The 16,554-nt window shown below is 36.9% G+C and overlaps 1 protein-coding gene across 8 annotated transcripts in view; it reads right to left on the bottom strand.

Moving 5' to 3' along the window:
* Positions 1-1,642: 1,642 nt before the first annotated feature.
* Positions 1,643-16,554, bottom strand: part of LOC124075518 (dynein axonemal heavy chain 6-like) — a 157,005-nt gene continuing 142,093 nt past the window's right edge. For 5 of the 8 annotated variants that reach the window (XM_058571158.1, XM_058571162.1, XM_058571159.1 and 2 more), the window contains 3 exons: positions 7,080-7,301; positions 6,114-6,262; positions 1,647-3,472 (listed from right to left, as the gene is read on the bottom strand). In XM_058571158.1, coding sequence (XP_058427141.1) covers positions 3,457-3,472; positions 6,114-6,262; positions 7,080-7,301 — 387 coding nt within the window. In that variant the 3' untranslated portion in view covers positions 1,647-3,456. Of the gene's footprint in view, positions 3,473-6,113; positions 6,263-7,079; positions 7,302-16,554 lie in introns of all 8 variants that reach the window. The other 3 variants (XM_058571164.1, XM_058571165.1, XM_058571163.1) reach the window with 2 other exon arrangements.

The following is a 16,554-nucleotide window of genomic DNA, read 5'->3' on the forward strand; positions in this document are numbered from 1 at the left end:
CCAAAGTTCTTTACAGGTTCAATGCGATGCCAATTAAAATCCCAATGGCATTTCTTGTACAAATAGATAAAGCAATCATGAAATTCATATGGAAAAACAAAAGACCCAGAATAGCAAAAGCAATTCTAAGCAGGAAGTGTGAATCTGGAGGTATAGCGATACCAGAGTTCAAACTGTACTACAAAGCAATAGTAACAAAAACAGCATGGTACTGGTACCAAAACAGGCAGGTGGACCAATGGTATAGAATAGAGGACACAGAAACCAATCCACAAAATTACAACTTTCTTATATTTGATAAAGGAGCTAAAAGCATGCAATGGAGGAAGGATAGCATCTTCAACAAATGGTGCTGGGAAAATTGGAAATCCATTTGCAACAAAATGAAACTGAATCCCTTTCTCTCGCCATGCACAAAAGTTAACTCAAAATGGATCAAGGAGCTAGATATCAAATCAGAGACACAGCATCTCATAGAAGAAAAAGTTGGCTATGATCTACATACTGTGGGGTTGGGCTCCAAATTCCTCAATAGGACACCCATAGCACAAGAGTTAATAACTAGAATCAACAAATGGGACTTACTCAAACTAAAAAGTTTTTTCTCAGCAAAAGAAACAATAAGAGAGGTAAATAGGGAGCCTACATCCTGGGAGCAAATCTTTACTCCTCACACTTCAGATAGAGCCCTAATATCCAGAGTATACAAAGAACTCAAAAAATTAAATAATAAGAAAACGAATAACCCAATCAACAAATGGGCCAAGGACCTGAATAGACACTTCACAGAGGAGGACATACAATCAATCAACAAGTACATGAAAAAATGCTCACCATCTCTAGCAGTCAGAGAAATGCAAATCAAAACCCCCCTAAGATACCATCTCACTCCAGTAAGATTGGCAGCCATTATGAAGTCAAACAACAATAAGTGTTGGCGAGGATGTGGGGAAAAGGGTACACTTGTACACTGCTGGTGCGACTGCAAATTGGTAAGGCCAATTTGGAAAGCAGTATGGAGATACCTGGGAAAGCTGGGAATGGATCCACCATTTGACCCAGCTATCGCCCTCCTCGGACTAGTCCCTGATGATCTTAAAAGGGCGTACTATAGGGATACTGCCACATCAATGATCATAGCGGCACAATTCACAATAGCTAGACCGTGGAACCAACCTAGATGCCCTTCAATAGATGAATGGATAAAAAAATGTGGCATCTATACACAATGGAGTATTACGCAGCAATAAAAAATGACAAAATCATAGAATTTGCAGGGAAATGGATGGCATTAGAGCAGATTATGCTAAGCGAAGCTAGCCAATCCTTAAAAAACAAATGCCAAATATCTTCTTTGATATAAAGAGAGCAACTAAGAACAGAACAGGGAGGAAGAGCATGAGGAAAAGATTAACATTAAACAAAGACGAGTGGGGGGAGAGAAAGGGAGAGAGAAGGGAAAGCATATGGAAATGGTAGGAGACCCTCAATGTTACACAAAATTACATAGAAGAGGATGTGAGGGGAAAGGGGGGGGGAACAAGGGAGAGAATTGAACAACAGCAGATGAGGTAGAGAGGGATGATGGGAGGGGAGGGGAGGGGGGATAGTAGGGGAAAGGAAAGGTAGCAGAATGTAACAGTCACTAATATGCCATTATGTAAAAATGTGAGTGTGTAACCGATGTGATTCTGCAATTTGTATTTGGGGTAAAAATGGGAGTTCATAACCCAATTAAGTCAAATGTATGAAAGATGATATATCATGAGCTTTGTAATGTTTTGAACAACCAATAAAAAAAAAGAGATGAGAAAAAGGCCTAGAAAACATCTCAGAAGTCTACAGGGCTGCCTCTCCCATCACAGGCCTAGAAGCTTTCTAGACTTGGTTGAAGTAGGAGCCCGGGGTACTATTCATGGGCTACTCAGGGACTCTACAGGATTATGTTCCTTGTTTTCCAGAAAAGCACCCCACAGAGACTGTGGCTATGATTCAAGTAGGCCTAGACACTGCTTAGCACATGGCAGACCTTGGCAGCATTCACACAGTGCTTGTGCACAGAATGAAAGAGTGATGGGGTCATGGCAGCTTCCACCAAGATGTCAAAGAAAATCAGGGAAGCCAGGCAGAAGTGTGCTGTGAGGGGAGCCACCACAGAGAGTTGCCAGTGGAGCAATGCTTAATGAAGCCATGGGAGTAGAGCCTCAGCTGAGACACCAGGAAGTGACTAGCTACGAGCAGTGTGCAATACCAGCTTAGGTAAGCTGTGGCCATCAACTTGCAGCCCAAGAAAGCAACTATGTGGGACAAAACCAGCAAATTGTGTAGCTGGGGCTTCCTGAGGCTTTGCAGCCCCATGGTATACACAGGATGCCAGAATTGAAGCAGTAAGATTTAATGCCAGCCCTGGCTAGGTTTCAGACTTGCTTTGGGCTGATTACTCCTTCCTTTCAGAATGGAAATGTATACTGTGTGCCTATCCCACCTTTGTAGACAGCTTTGGTTTTACAGACTCACAGCTGGAAGCAGTTTGCATTGAATCTCAGATGAGAATTTGGGCTTGTGATTAATGCTGGAATGAATTAAGGTTCTGGGATTTTTTGGGTGGAATGAATTATTAGTATGGTGTATATAAGAAGGACTTGAGTTTCAGGGGCCAGACAAGAAATGAAATGGTTTGAATATTGTCTTTTTCTACCAAAACTCATGTTGGAAGTATTCCCCCACTATAAGGAATTAAGAGGGCAGAAATTCAATCTAACTATGATGTTTAGATGTGGGCCTTTTGGGAGGTGATTAAAAGCAGATAATGTCAAAGGGTGGAGCCCACATGATTGAATATTTGTGGCTTTATAAGAAGAGGGGGAAGAGAGATGACACACACACACATGTATTCCCTGTGTCATGCTAAAGCAATGCCCTGCATTGTCCCAGAACTCTGCCATTAAGAAGGCCATCACTAGATATGGCCCCTTACTTCTGAATCAGAGCCATGAGCCAAAATAAACCTCTTTTCTTTAGAACTTACCCAATCTGTGGTATTGTTATAAGCAACAGAAAGCAAATTAATATACCCATGGAAAGACACAGGGGGAAGTTGGCCATCTACTAGTTAAGGATGGAGGTTTCAGAAGAAATTGATCCTGCTGATACCTTGACTTTGGACTTCCAGTCTTCAGAATTATGAGAAAATAGGTTGTTTATACTACCCAGTCTATGGTCTGTTATGGCAATTACATAAAATTAATGTACCACATATTTCCTTGCCATTTAAATTTGAACACATTAAGTAATGATTTAAAACCTAAAGTAACCTGTATATCTTTCCAAAAGAGTTTGTTTCTGTCATAAAATCCACCAAAATCTTGATACTGGCGAAGTAATTCAATGGGAGGCTGAGAGCCATAGCGATCCAGTCTAGGCATATTTAAGTCGTCAACAAAAATTATAACTTGCTTATTTCCTGGTGCCCCTGGGAAAACAAATTCAATTTAGTAATTAAATTTTTTTTTTCTTAGAAAGTACAGAACAAAACTACTGTGGTTTGTTCCCACCCAAACTCATGTTGTGGCTTTGTTCCTAATATACTGATAACATGATGTTAAGAGGTGATGAAGCCTTTAAGAGGCATCTGAGGTCATGAAGGATCTTCCCTCAGGAGTGGATTAATGTTTTTATTATATAAATGGGTTTATATTATAGGAGGTTGGCCCTCTTTTCTATCTTTTGCATGTGCTTGATTGCTCTTTTGCTTTCTGCCAAGAATTGACCTGTATGAGGCCCTCACCAGAAGCTGAGCAGCTGCCAGCACCACGCTCCTGAACTTCCAAGACTTGGAGCTAAAAAACCTTTCTCTTTATAAATTTGTCAGTCTCAGATATTCTGTTATGATAATGGACTAAAAAAAAAAGAAAGAAAGCATAGGTATGGCTTTGCACTCAATGAGAGTCATACTGACTTGCGAGTCATACTGAGTTTAATTCTTTTCTCAAGAGTGAGGAGAGACCTAGCAGAGTCCCACTCCAAGGAGACATATCTCCTTCTGTCCCCATACAGGCCCTTCAGCTAGATGTAGATCTGGCTCCGAGGCCCACATTGTTATGTCAGGTTGTTCCTCACCCTTACTCTCAGAGCCCATAATACTGGTAGCTCTCTAGTGAGGTCTGGACCATTCTCAAGTCTCAGCACATCAGTGCCCTCACTAATTATGGGGCCAGGGCATGGGTGTGGAAAGCTAAAGGTTCTCTTTCAAAAATGCCATCTCATCGCCCTCACATGGAAAACAGTTCAAAATTCAAAAGCATTCCCATTGCATCAAAGGGAAATCAAAGCGAAATCCAGGATTGTGGATATACACAATGCCACATTTAAAGAAAACCAATACATATACTCATCAGAAAAAATAATTAGTGATAGCAGAGTAAAAGTAGCAACTGAAGAATAGGAGGTGACTTCACCTATTCGGTACCCAGTGCTTAAGACTAAAGGACAAATAGCCATTTCTCTTTGGTTGGTATTAATGTTGGATGGTAATTCCAAGGTAACTGAGAATAACTCAGAATTTTACTCTATCCTCTGGTTCCTGAAAGCTGAGAAGCATGAACCAGGATTTGGAAAGGATGTAAGGGAATCATTTTTAAAAATCTGGATCCCTCATCAGAAAATAGACCAATGTCCTTTGTCTAACTGAGCAGGTAAAAGAAAGCTGTGAGGCAGTAAGCAACTCCAGTGTTTGGCATAACAGAGCCTATTAGATGCTGTATACTGTACAAAGCAGCTGGACCTGAGTTCTGACTGGTAACCCACCCAGAAGGGCTGTAGGTTGGGCAGGTGAACTCTAGCAGCAAGAGGCTGGAGGATGAAACTGAATGAAGGTTGAGACCCTGATTCCCAACCTCAGGGAATCTTCCAAAGGGGAGGCTTAATGCCTAAAATGAGGACAGACCTTATAGGAGTCCCTCACAAGAGCCTAATCCTGAAAGTGCCTCTCAGACAGGTTGGGCAGTCATTCAGCACCAGCCAGAGAAGCAGGGATCATCTACATGCCCACATGCCTATTTAACTATCGGTCAGGGGGAAGACACTTGTGCTTTCTTCTTTTCCCATCCCAACATATCAGTTTTTCCTATGTGGAATGGGCATGGGATGGAGGTAAAGAATATCCCATTTCCCCCTCTATCTCCAGTACCTGGAACCACAAAGCTGGCTTATGACAGAAGATAAGGGGAACTTCAAATTAGGTTTGGGGATTAAAGTTTTACATTGGCCCAGACTCAAAACATCTGAAGGTGACCAGAGCTATTTATCTTAAATAATTAATAAGGGTGGGTAAAGGAGATCCCTGACTTAAAATGCTGACTGATGCAAAAACCCAAATAGTTTCATGTTTATTCCCCACTGAGTTCAGAAACTCAGTGTGCTAGGTAAAATCAGAGTTGTTGATTTTAAAGAAAGTGAAATCAATTCAAGCCTGGGTGGATCGAGTGAGAGCCATGAAGAAGCAAAGACTGAAGATGTTCTGGTTTTAAGGGGATGGTAGAAATAAATGGCTTGCTTATAACAGAAAGATATCTAGATATCGGGTACAGGAAAAATATCACTAATAGAATCACCTTGCTTTGGTTTAAATATGCTTTGTCTCCACCAAAACTCACGTTGAGGCTTGGACTCCAATAGTGTTTAGAAGTACTGAGACCTTTATGAGGGATTTATGTTTTCTTGTGGGAGTGAGTTCTTACTCTCAAGGTACTTCATTGATCACCATGAGAGTGGGTTGTAAGTTCTTGTTCACTTTCTTTCTCTCTCATCATGTGACCTCTCTCTCACATATGTGTTTCTGCCAAGTGATGCTGTCCACCTTGAGGCCCTCACCAGAAGCTGATGAGGGCCTCATGCTCTTGGACATCTATAACTGTGGGCTAAATAAACCTCTCTCTTCTTTGTAAAGTAACCAATCTCAGGTATTTTAGTGTTGCAACAAAAATCAAACCAAGGCACATCTTTACAAATAATGTAAGAAAATATCCAATTTTCCTTTACTATTTGTGGTGTTTATATAATTTATTGGCTTAGTGAGTAGTTTATATAGAACAAATTAAAATGACAGTTCTTACCTAGAATATTTTTTTCTTTTTTTTTCCAGTTTTGATTCAATGATCTCTTGTGTCCTTGCAGATGAAGTTTGGGCAGAAAAATTTAGATAAACAGGGACATAGCCAGCAGATTCCTGAATTCTAGTTAGCAATCCTTTGGCAATAACGGTCTTTAGATTTAAAAAATCAGTTTGTTAAGCTCACATTCAACATAACATATTTTTCAATAACCTATATTAGTATCCTGTGCACTGAGTAAGAAATAATATAAGAGAGAAGTTAAGTCCAGATTGAAATGTTCTCTATTATTTAGTTATACTAATCCAAACCAAAAAAAAATACTCTAATCAGCTCTATCTCAGAAAAATAATCTTATTTTAGCTGCCTACCCAAAGCCATCTTGGTTATTATACAAGACAATTTGACAATGAGAGTTACAGGAAGATTTAAACTTCTTTTGGAAATAATTTAGATGGGAAATAATGAACCACCGCATATGTGGAATCTTCCAAAATAAAGATCAAGCAATCAGAATCCTCCTATTACCTTACTTAAAAAAAAAAAACATGAAAATAATGTTATTGTCATATCAGGTAGAAGTAAACAGGCAAGAGGGAACCAACTGAATTTCATCAATAGTGCTTTGAGGACAAAAACTATTTTGGACAATTCTTACCCAATCAGTGCAGTAGCAGTCCCACGAATACCAACAGATAGAATAATAAAGACCCTAAACACAAACTCTGGCCTGAAAATCTACTATGGTTTACATAATATCAGCCCAAGGATTTATTCAGAAACTGGCAAACTCTGAAATAATTCCTAGGGTCAGTATAGATTTAGTACAGCCATAGACTTCCTGAAAACATAACAAAATTTTAAAAAATTTCCCCTGAGAAATGTGTGCTATTTCTGGTGAGAATAATTCTTAAGTTCACCATGCCTTAATGTTTAGAACAGAACTTTTTTTGATGTTAGGTTTCCTACCTTGCCAACTCCAGTTATTCCAGTAAACAAAACTGAATGTTTGACTGCAAGTAGTTTTTCCATTAGATACCCAAAGCGCACTGTGTCTGTTGTGGGGACAAGCATTTCAAAAAACGGAATATCTCGGCTGTACTTGAAAGTAGGTATAATTCGTTCCCAGGGATCCATCCGTTTAGTGTCAAAGTCCACATGAATGCTCCAAAGATCACCAGAACTCGGAAGCTAAAGTATAAAATCAAACACCACTTTCAATAGGTAATAGGCAACACAGCAAATTGCAATAGACATATTCTCATAGAAACAAAGGGAAGTCAAAAAACATGAATTTATTTGGATTTCTTTTTTTCTTTGTGAAGAGTAAGTGTTTAAGTATCAGAGGTTAATTTTAAAAACAGAATCATGTAACATAATGCATGGAAAATTCAATTTACTAATTATATTAAAATCTCATATCAGAAATACAAAGTATTTTCAATATAATTCAAAATCCAGGGGCTTACCCTGTGCCAAATATTGTGCTTTGTGCTGGAAACATGTGCTGGATGAGACCCAGCTTCTGTCTTCAATGACATGGAAGACATATGCACTTCAGCTAATATCCATGGGGAAATGAGAGGTCTCATGAAGATGCTACATTTACAAAGGAAGGATGGCTAAGTTCAATTTGCAGAGGAATTATGGTGGTGGCTGAGATGCAGGAAAGCTTTCAGAGTAGTAATGTTATAGATAAGACTTGAAGAGCAGGCAGGAATAAGATTGGTAAAGAAGGATAGGGATGGGGAGGAAGAGATCAAATTCAGGTTAAAAATATAGAGTATGAAGACTGAAGCCGTGGAAAGTATAGTGCATACTGAGAACCATTAAAGCAAAGTGAGAGATAAGAGTGGGAATACAGACAGGAGCTAGATTGCACAAAGCATTATGTATCAAAGAACTCAGTTAAAGATTCTAAGTAGGTGAGTGACATAATCAGATCGTATTTTAGAAGGTTCATTCTGGCAACTATATAAAGCAGTGTTGTTTTAAGCTCATTTAATAGTGACTGACTCTTAGTAAGAAGGTAATTTTACATGGGGATCCTGTACAGACATACAAGCACATCTACAAATGTATAATATTTGCCCCTGCAATGTATAATTCACTCTGTTTTCTATTTCACCCTATTAAAAAAAAACTCTTTTGAGGCGGAACACAACATCTTATGCCAGATTTTAAGAGTTCAGTTTAAAGAGCTCATGTTATAAAGTTATATATGCAAACAGTAATGTATACATTTACCTCTGGATCAAGACATAAAACATGCCCAACACTTCAATACTGTCTTCCCCTTCCTTATTAATACTAGACACACCTGCATTCTCCTATGAAGTAATTACTAGTTTATTTGTTCTATTTATCTTTTCATCAATACCACATTCTCTTCATTACTATTGCTTTATTGGTTTAAAATCTTTTTCTTTTTTCTTTTTGACAGTGATAGGGATAGAACTCAAAGTATCGTTAGAACTCAAAGCATGTTAGGCAAGCACACCACTGAGCTTCATCCCCAGGTCCTTGAGTTCTTAAAATCATGTAGTTTAAGTCCTCCAAGTTTGTGTTCTTTAAGATTATCTTTGTTATTATAGGGTTTTACATTTTTAAACAAATTTTAGAATGAGAATCTGTTTCCATAAAAACCCTATTGGGGTTTTGAGGTTGGAATTACCTTGAATCTTCAGAATACATTTGGGAGAGCTAACCTCAATAGTTATAAATATTTTAACCCACAAATGTAATCTGCATATCTCTATTTATTTAGATCTTTAAAAGTTTCTCTCAGGAAAGTTTTTAAGTTTTCAGGGAAGTCTTTTACATCTTTAATTAGATTTATCTGTTTTTAATATTTTCTTGCTAATGTAAATGATATTGCTTTAAAATTTCACTTGTTAACTTTCTGTGGACTTTAAATTCAATAGCTTTGCAAAATTACTTATTAATGTTAATAATTCGTGAATTTTTTTGGGATTTTCTACATATTCAATATTGTTTCCTGAATATAATGATGAATGTACTTCTTTCCTTCCAAAGTTTTTGTATGTTTTATTTCTTTTTCTTGCCCTTCTCACACTGGCTAGAACCTCCAATATAGTGCTGACTAAATGTTGTGATAATGGTTATTTCATTTCCAAAAACTAGTTATGATACCTTCATGGTAAATTAATAGATTGTGACCTATAATTTTAAAAGCATGGATAGGGTGAATTATATATAACTGAACAAAAGTCTAGGAAATAAGAAAGACTATTCTAGAAGACACAGAGAAAAACCCCACATAAATACAGTTATCTCATAATAGACAAAGATGCCAAAAACATCGATTAGAGAAAAGATAGCCTCTTCAACAAATGGTGCTAGAAAAATAAAAAAGCCCTATGTAGCAAAATGAAACTAAACCCCTATCTCTCACCATGCACAAAACTCAACTCAAAGTGGATCAAGGACCTAGGAATTAGACCATAGACCCTGTGCCTAATTGAAGAAAAAGTAGGCCCAATCTCCATCACATTGTATTTGTCCCTAATTTCCTTAATAAGCCTCCTAAAGTGCAAGAAATAAAATCAAGAATTCAAACTAAAAAGTTTATCCTCAGCAAAAGAAACAATCAATGAGGTGAAGAGAAAGCCTACATTTTGGGAGCAAATTTTTGACACACGCATGCCAGATAAGCACTAATCTTCAGGATATATAGAGAACTCAAAAAACTTAATACCAAAAACCCAAATAACCCAATCAATAAATGGGCTAAGGAACTTAACAGACACTTCTCAGAAGATATACAAGTGATCAACAAAATATATGAAAAAATGTTCAACATCTCTAGTAAATGCAAATCAAAACTACTCTGCGATTTCATCTCACTCCAATCAGAATGGCAATTATCAAGAGCAACAATAAGTGTTGGTGAGGATGTGAGGGAAAACGCACACTCACACACTGCAAATTGGTGAAACCACACTGGAAAGGAGTATGGAAATTCCTTAGAAAACTTGGAACGGAATCACCATTTGACTCAGCTATCCCCTCCTTGGTTTGTACCCAAAGGACTTAAAGTCAGCATGTTATAGAAATGCAGCTACATTAATGTTATAGCAACTCAATTTACAATAGCTAAACTGTGGAACCAACCTAGATGCCCTTCAATATATGAATAGATAAAGAAATCATGGCATATATACACAATGGAATATTACTCAGGATTAAAAGAGAATAAAATTATGGCATTTGCAGGTATGTGGGTGGAGTTGGAGAATATCATGCTAAGAGAAGTAAGCCAATCCCCCCAAAACCTAAGGCTGAATGTTCTCTCTGATAAGGGGATGCTGACCTATGACGTGGGTGAGGTGGATGGGAAAAATGGAGGAACTGTGATTGGGCAAAGGGGAGGGAGAGAGGAGGAGGGTACATGGGCATGGCAACGGCAGGAAAGATAGTGGAATGAAATGGACATTGCTACCCTAGGTACATGTGTGACTGCACATATCATGAGACACTACATTGTGTAAAATCAGAGAAATGAAAAGTTATGCTGCAGTTGTGTACAATGAATCAAAATGCATTCTGTTGTTATATATACCTAATTAGGATAAATTAATTAATTTTAAAAAAGAAATAGGCTATTCTATAGCTCAGAGAAGAAATGGTAAGTACATAAATGATTCAGAGACAGTGAGGATGAAGAGAGAACATATTTGAAAAAATATTTAGGTGATAAAGTTCATTGAATTTAGTGTTTCACTTGCTATAGGGATGTGAGTTGAGACTGTAAAAAACCTTAAGTTCTGACTAGTATTACACGGATAAGGCTCTTAATTGAGACAAGGAACACAAATCTAGTAACTCATTCATTGGTACTTGCAGACAGGAAAAAGAATCCAACTTTGCATCTGGACTCCCTCCTGCTGCTGAGATGGAATGACTACTGCCAGGACAGTTTTCTCGAACTGCTCTGCCAAATATCCTCTGGTCACAGTCCATCAATGGCTATCCACTAACAAAGGAAAAGAGCTAAATGAAAAGATTTTCAAAGTGTACAATAGCCTCTAAGTTCTACATATTCAGCCCTCCCCTCACTAAGACACCTCTAACTTTATCTCTTAGTACCCTCCCATTTGGCCATTCCACTCTGAGCTCATTACCCTCTCCGTTATTTTTCAGAATTGCCAAGTGCCTTAGTGTTTAATGATCTTTGTACTTTTCCTTCTAACTGAAATACTTGCCCCTTAAATTATTGCTAGCTCCTTGACTTTCTTCAGGAGTTGTTATTAATTGGATCTGAAATGTCTCCCCCAAATTCATATACTTGAAAGCATGTCCAATGCAGCAAGGTTCAGAGGTGGGACTTTTGGGCGATGACTGGACCATTAGGATTCTAACCTCATTGGTGGAATAATCATTGATAAATAATTGAATTGATCAATAATTTGATCAATAATTTGAAGGGATTATTGGAAGGCAGCGGAAACTGTAGGACGTAGGGCCTATTTGGAGGAAGTAGGTTGCTGGGGACATGATCTGGAAAGGTGTATCTGCTCCCTGGCCCATTCCTTTCTTCCCTCCTTTCCAGTTGCAATGAGATGAGCACTTTTCCTTTACCATGCCCTTCTACCTTAATGTAGACCCAAAGTGATGGAGCCAGCTGACCATTGGCTAAAACCTCCGAAACTGTGAGCCAAAATAAATCATTCCTTCTGTAAGTTGCTTGTGTCAGGTGTTTTGGTAACAGCATTGAAAAGCTGACTAACACAGGACTCTAAAAATATGACCTTATTACTAAAACTTTCCTATCATAAATGAACCAGTTCTTTGCTACTTCCTGGCACTCCCTATCAGCTTTACTTGGACTTATTTTTCTCTAAAGCATTTATCACCAACTAATGTCTTGTATATTAGTCTATTCCTGACTCCCTTAACTGAAATGTAAGCTGTATAAAGTTAGATACTTTGATTACTTGCTTTACCCCCAGTTTCCAGAATGGTACTATGATTTAATAGGCTTTAAATAAATATTTACTGAATTGAACGCTGAATAATTGATTTGGGTCACCTCTTGCTGCCCGTGGATGATCCACATCACTTCTCTGGAGCTAGTTGGGGTTTGTCTGTCTGTATCAAACTCCCTATAGTCCCCAATCTGTTTCATCCTGCTCAATTATAATACAATCACTTTGAAGATGCAACAGGGTTTCATATCTATTAGAAAATCTTAGGTTCATTAGGTCTTCTATTCTTGGGACATCCTTTTAAATTTTTTGATAAATTTTAATTTTGATACAATTTTTACAAACTTTAGAAAAGTTAAAATAATAGTACAAATAATTCTCATATATCATTTACTTAGATCAATGGATTGTTCGGTGTTTTGCCCTATTTGCTGTCTCATTAACTTATTCCTGAGAGTCAGTTGTATACATTATTCCACCTTATCCTAAACAGCTGAGTGTTTATTTTCTAAGAACAAGGATATTTTATTACATAACCATTATAAAATAATCAAAATCAAGATTGAACACTGACATACTATCTAATTAACTTATATATTCAAATATTGCCATCTATTTCAGTAATGTCATTTATAGCTATGTTTTTTCAAGTCTGATATCCAGTCCAGAATCATACATTGCATTAGGCTATGTATCTTTAGTCTCTTTTCATCTAGAAAAGCTCTTCAACTTTCTTTGTGGCTCATGACATAGACATAGTTAAAGCATACAGGCTAGTTTATTTGATAAAAATGTCCCTCAGTTTGGATTTTCCTGGTGCCCTCTCATGATTAGATTCAAGTGATGCATTTTTTTCAAAAGGATTTCACAGAAGCAACATTGTACACTTTGTATTGTACCATTGTTGGGAGGAAGGCACAGGTGTGTCCTGATATTAATGAAGTTAAACTGATCACATTCTTAAGGTGTTGTCTTCAATGTTTCTTTACTAAAGATACTATTTTTATTTTTGCAATTAATCAGAAATTTGTGGAGATACTTTGGAACTTGTAAATAATGCTTCTGATCAAATATTCACTCGCTAATTTGTCATCCATTGAATATTTCTTCCTTAATCAATTTTACAATAATAGTTGCAAGGTGATGATTTTCTAACTGTATCCATAATTCCCTCACTGTAGATTAGGAAGAGCTTTTTCCTCTACTAATTTGTTTGATTAAGCATAGTTCTGTTATCAGTATGACCTCATAGATTTTTATTTCCTTCAAAGGGTCATAATCCCACTCTACTAGTATTTGATGTTCAAAACTATGCAGTTTTGACTGGTTGGAGTTCCCTTTGGACTCGATTCTGCATATTTTTTGACATGTCCCAACATTTTTTTAAGCACTTTTTGTTTTTACTATCTAAAATAAGATATTTGAGGTTATTGTGTACTTTCTCTGCCTCAGTTCTGAAAATGATTATTTCACTAAGGATGCTAGGTTCTCTGTGGAGAACAATAGTTAGAAAGTAGCATACTAGGTATGCACATTTCCATCAAAGTGTTATTTCTAGCTCCTCAACACACAGAACTAGGAAATTTATGTATGTATAAATTTGACTCCTGATAGTGTTACATACTGCTAAACTCATTGCAAACTGAAAATATCATAAGTTCAAAAATGCTTTTAATAAACCTAACTTATTGAACCCTATAGCTTGGCTTACCTTAAACATGCTCAGAACACTTACATTAGTCTATTGTTGGGCAAAACAATCTAACAAAAGCCTGTTTATTTTTATTTTTTGCATTACAATTCTTATTACACATATATACCACAATTTTTCATATCTCTGTTTGTATATAAAGTATGTTGACACCCAATTCATGTCTTCATAAATGTACTTTGGATAATGATGTCCATCACATTCCACCATTTTTGCTAATCCTCTGCCCCCTCCCTTTCCTTCCCACCCCTATTCCCTATCTAGAATTCATCTATTTCTTCCATGCTCCCGCCTCCCTACCCCACTATGAGTCAGCCTCCTTATCTCAGAGAAAACATTTGGCATTTGGATTTTTGGGATTGGCTAACTTCACTTAGCATTATCTTCTCCAACACCATCCATTTACCTGCAAATGCCATGATTTTATTCTCTTTTAATGCTGAGTAAAATTCCATTGTGTATATAAGCCGCATTTTTTTAATCCATTTATCTACTGAAGGGCATCTAGGTTGGCTCCACAGTTTAGCTATTGTGAATTGTACTGCTATAAACATTGATGTGGCTGTGTCCCTGTAGTATGCTCTTTTTAAGTCCTTTGGGTATAGACTGAGAAGAGGGATAGCTGGGTCAACTGGTGGTTCCATTTCCAGATTTCCAAGGAATTTCCATACTGCTTCCCGTGGAAGATGGAAAGATCTACCTTGCTTTTTTTTTTTTCTACCTTGCTTTTGGATAGGCAGAATTAATATTATCAAAATGACCATACTACCAAAAGCACTATACAGATTTAATGTAATTTCGATCAAAATCCAATGGCATTCCTCATAGAAATAGAAAAAGTAATAATGAAATTCATCTGGAAAAATAAGAGACCCAGAATAGCTAAAACAATCCTTCGCAGGAAGAGTGAAGCAGGTGGCATCACTATACCAGACCTTAAACTATATTACAGAGCAATAGTAACAAAAACAGCATGCTATTGGCACCAAAACAGACTGGTAGACCAATGGTACAGAATAGAGGACATAGAGACTAACCCACAAAATTACAATTTTTTTTTAAAGAGAGAGAGAGATGAGAGAGAGAGAGAGAGAGAGAGAGAGAGAGAGAGAGAGAATTTTTAAATATTTATTTTGTAGTTTTCAGCGGACACAACATCTTTGTTTGTATGTGGTGCTGAGGATCGAACCCGGGCCGCACGCATGCCAGGCGAGCGCGCTACCGCCTGAGCCATATCCCCAGCCCACAATTATCTTATAGTAGACAAAGGCACCAAAAATATGCATTGGAGAAAAGATAGCCTCTTCAACAAATGGTGCTGGGAAAACTGGAAATCCATCTGTAACAAAATGAAATTAAACTCCTATCTCTCACCATACATAAAACTTAACTCAAAATGGATCAAAGACCTAGGAATTAAACCAGAGACTCTGTGTCTAATAGAAGAAAAAGTAGGCTTTAATTTTCATCATGTGGGATTAGGCCCCAACATCCTTAATAAGACTCCTATAGTGTAAGAATTAAAACCACGAATCAATAAATGGGATGGAATCAAACTACAAAGTTTCTACTCAGCAAAAGAAACAATCTGAGAGGTGACAGAGAGCCTACATCCCGAGGGGCAAATTTTTACCCCTCACACATCAGATAGAGCCTAAACTCTAGAATAAATAAATAACTCAAAAAGCTAAGCACTAAAAAAAGCAAATAACCCAATCAATAAATGGGCCAAGGACCTGAACAGACACTTCTCAGAAGAGGATATACAATCAATCAACAAATATATGAAAAAATGTTCATCATCTCTAGCAATTAGAGAAGTGCAAATCAAAACCAGTTTACATTAATTATTGACCATCTCATGCAATTTATGGAATACTGTGCTGAAAATACAAGTCTAAAAATTAGTAAAATAAATTTACAAGCTAGAATTTAATATTCATCTATTGTAAAGAGTTTTAATGGACTCCACACCTTAATTTCTTTATAACGAAAAAGGACTTCTAAATTTTTAAAAAATACAATAAAATGTTATCTATGGTTGAAAAAATGAATTAAAAAATCTTAGGGGCTGGGGATGTGGCTCAAGAGGTGGCATGCTCACCTGGCACGCATGGGGCGCTAGGTTTGATCCTCAGCACCACATAAAAATAAAATAAAGATGTTGTGTCTACCAAAAACTAAAAAAAATAAAGATATAAATATTAAAAATTCTCTCTCTCTCTAAAAAAAAATCCTAGTATTTTTTTTTTTTTGAGACTATTGTGAATGGGATAGTTTTCATAATTTCTCTTTCAGTGGATTCATCACTGACGTATAAAAATGCATTTGACTTATAGGTGTTGATTTTATATCCTGATACTTTGCTGAATTCATTTATTAGCTCTAGGAGTTTTCTGGTGAAATTTTTTTGGATTTCTAAATTTAGAATCATGTTGTCAGCAAATAGTGATAATTTGAGTTCTTCTTTTCCTATTTGTATTCCTTTAATTTCTTTTGTCTGTTTATTCTGGCTAGAGTTTCCAGGACTATGTTGAATAGAAATTGTGAAAGAGGGCATCCCTGTCTTATTCCAGTTTTTAGAGGGAATGCTTTCAATTTTTTCCATTTAAAATGATGCTCGGCTTGGTATGTTCCTACTCTCCCTGTTTTTTCTAGTGTTTTGAACATGAAGAGGTGCTGTATTTTGTCAAACACTTTTTTTCTGCATTTATTGAGATGATCATATGATTCTTGTCTTTAAATCTATTGATGTGATGAATTATGTTTATTGAATTTTTTTATA

The sequence above is a fragment of the Marmota monax genome, unplaced genomic scaffold, assembly GCF_021218885.2.
Source record: "Marmota monax isolate L192 unplaced genomic scaffold, Marmota_monax_Labrador192_F-V1.1 WCK01_AAM20220418_F8-fsc00420, whole genome shotgun sequence".
Taxonomy (NCBI): Eukaryota; Metazoa; Chordata; class Mammalia; order Rodentia; family Sciuridae; genus Marmota; species Marmota monax.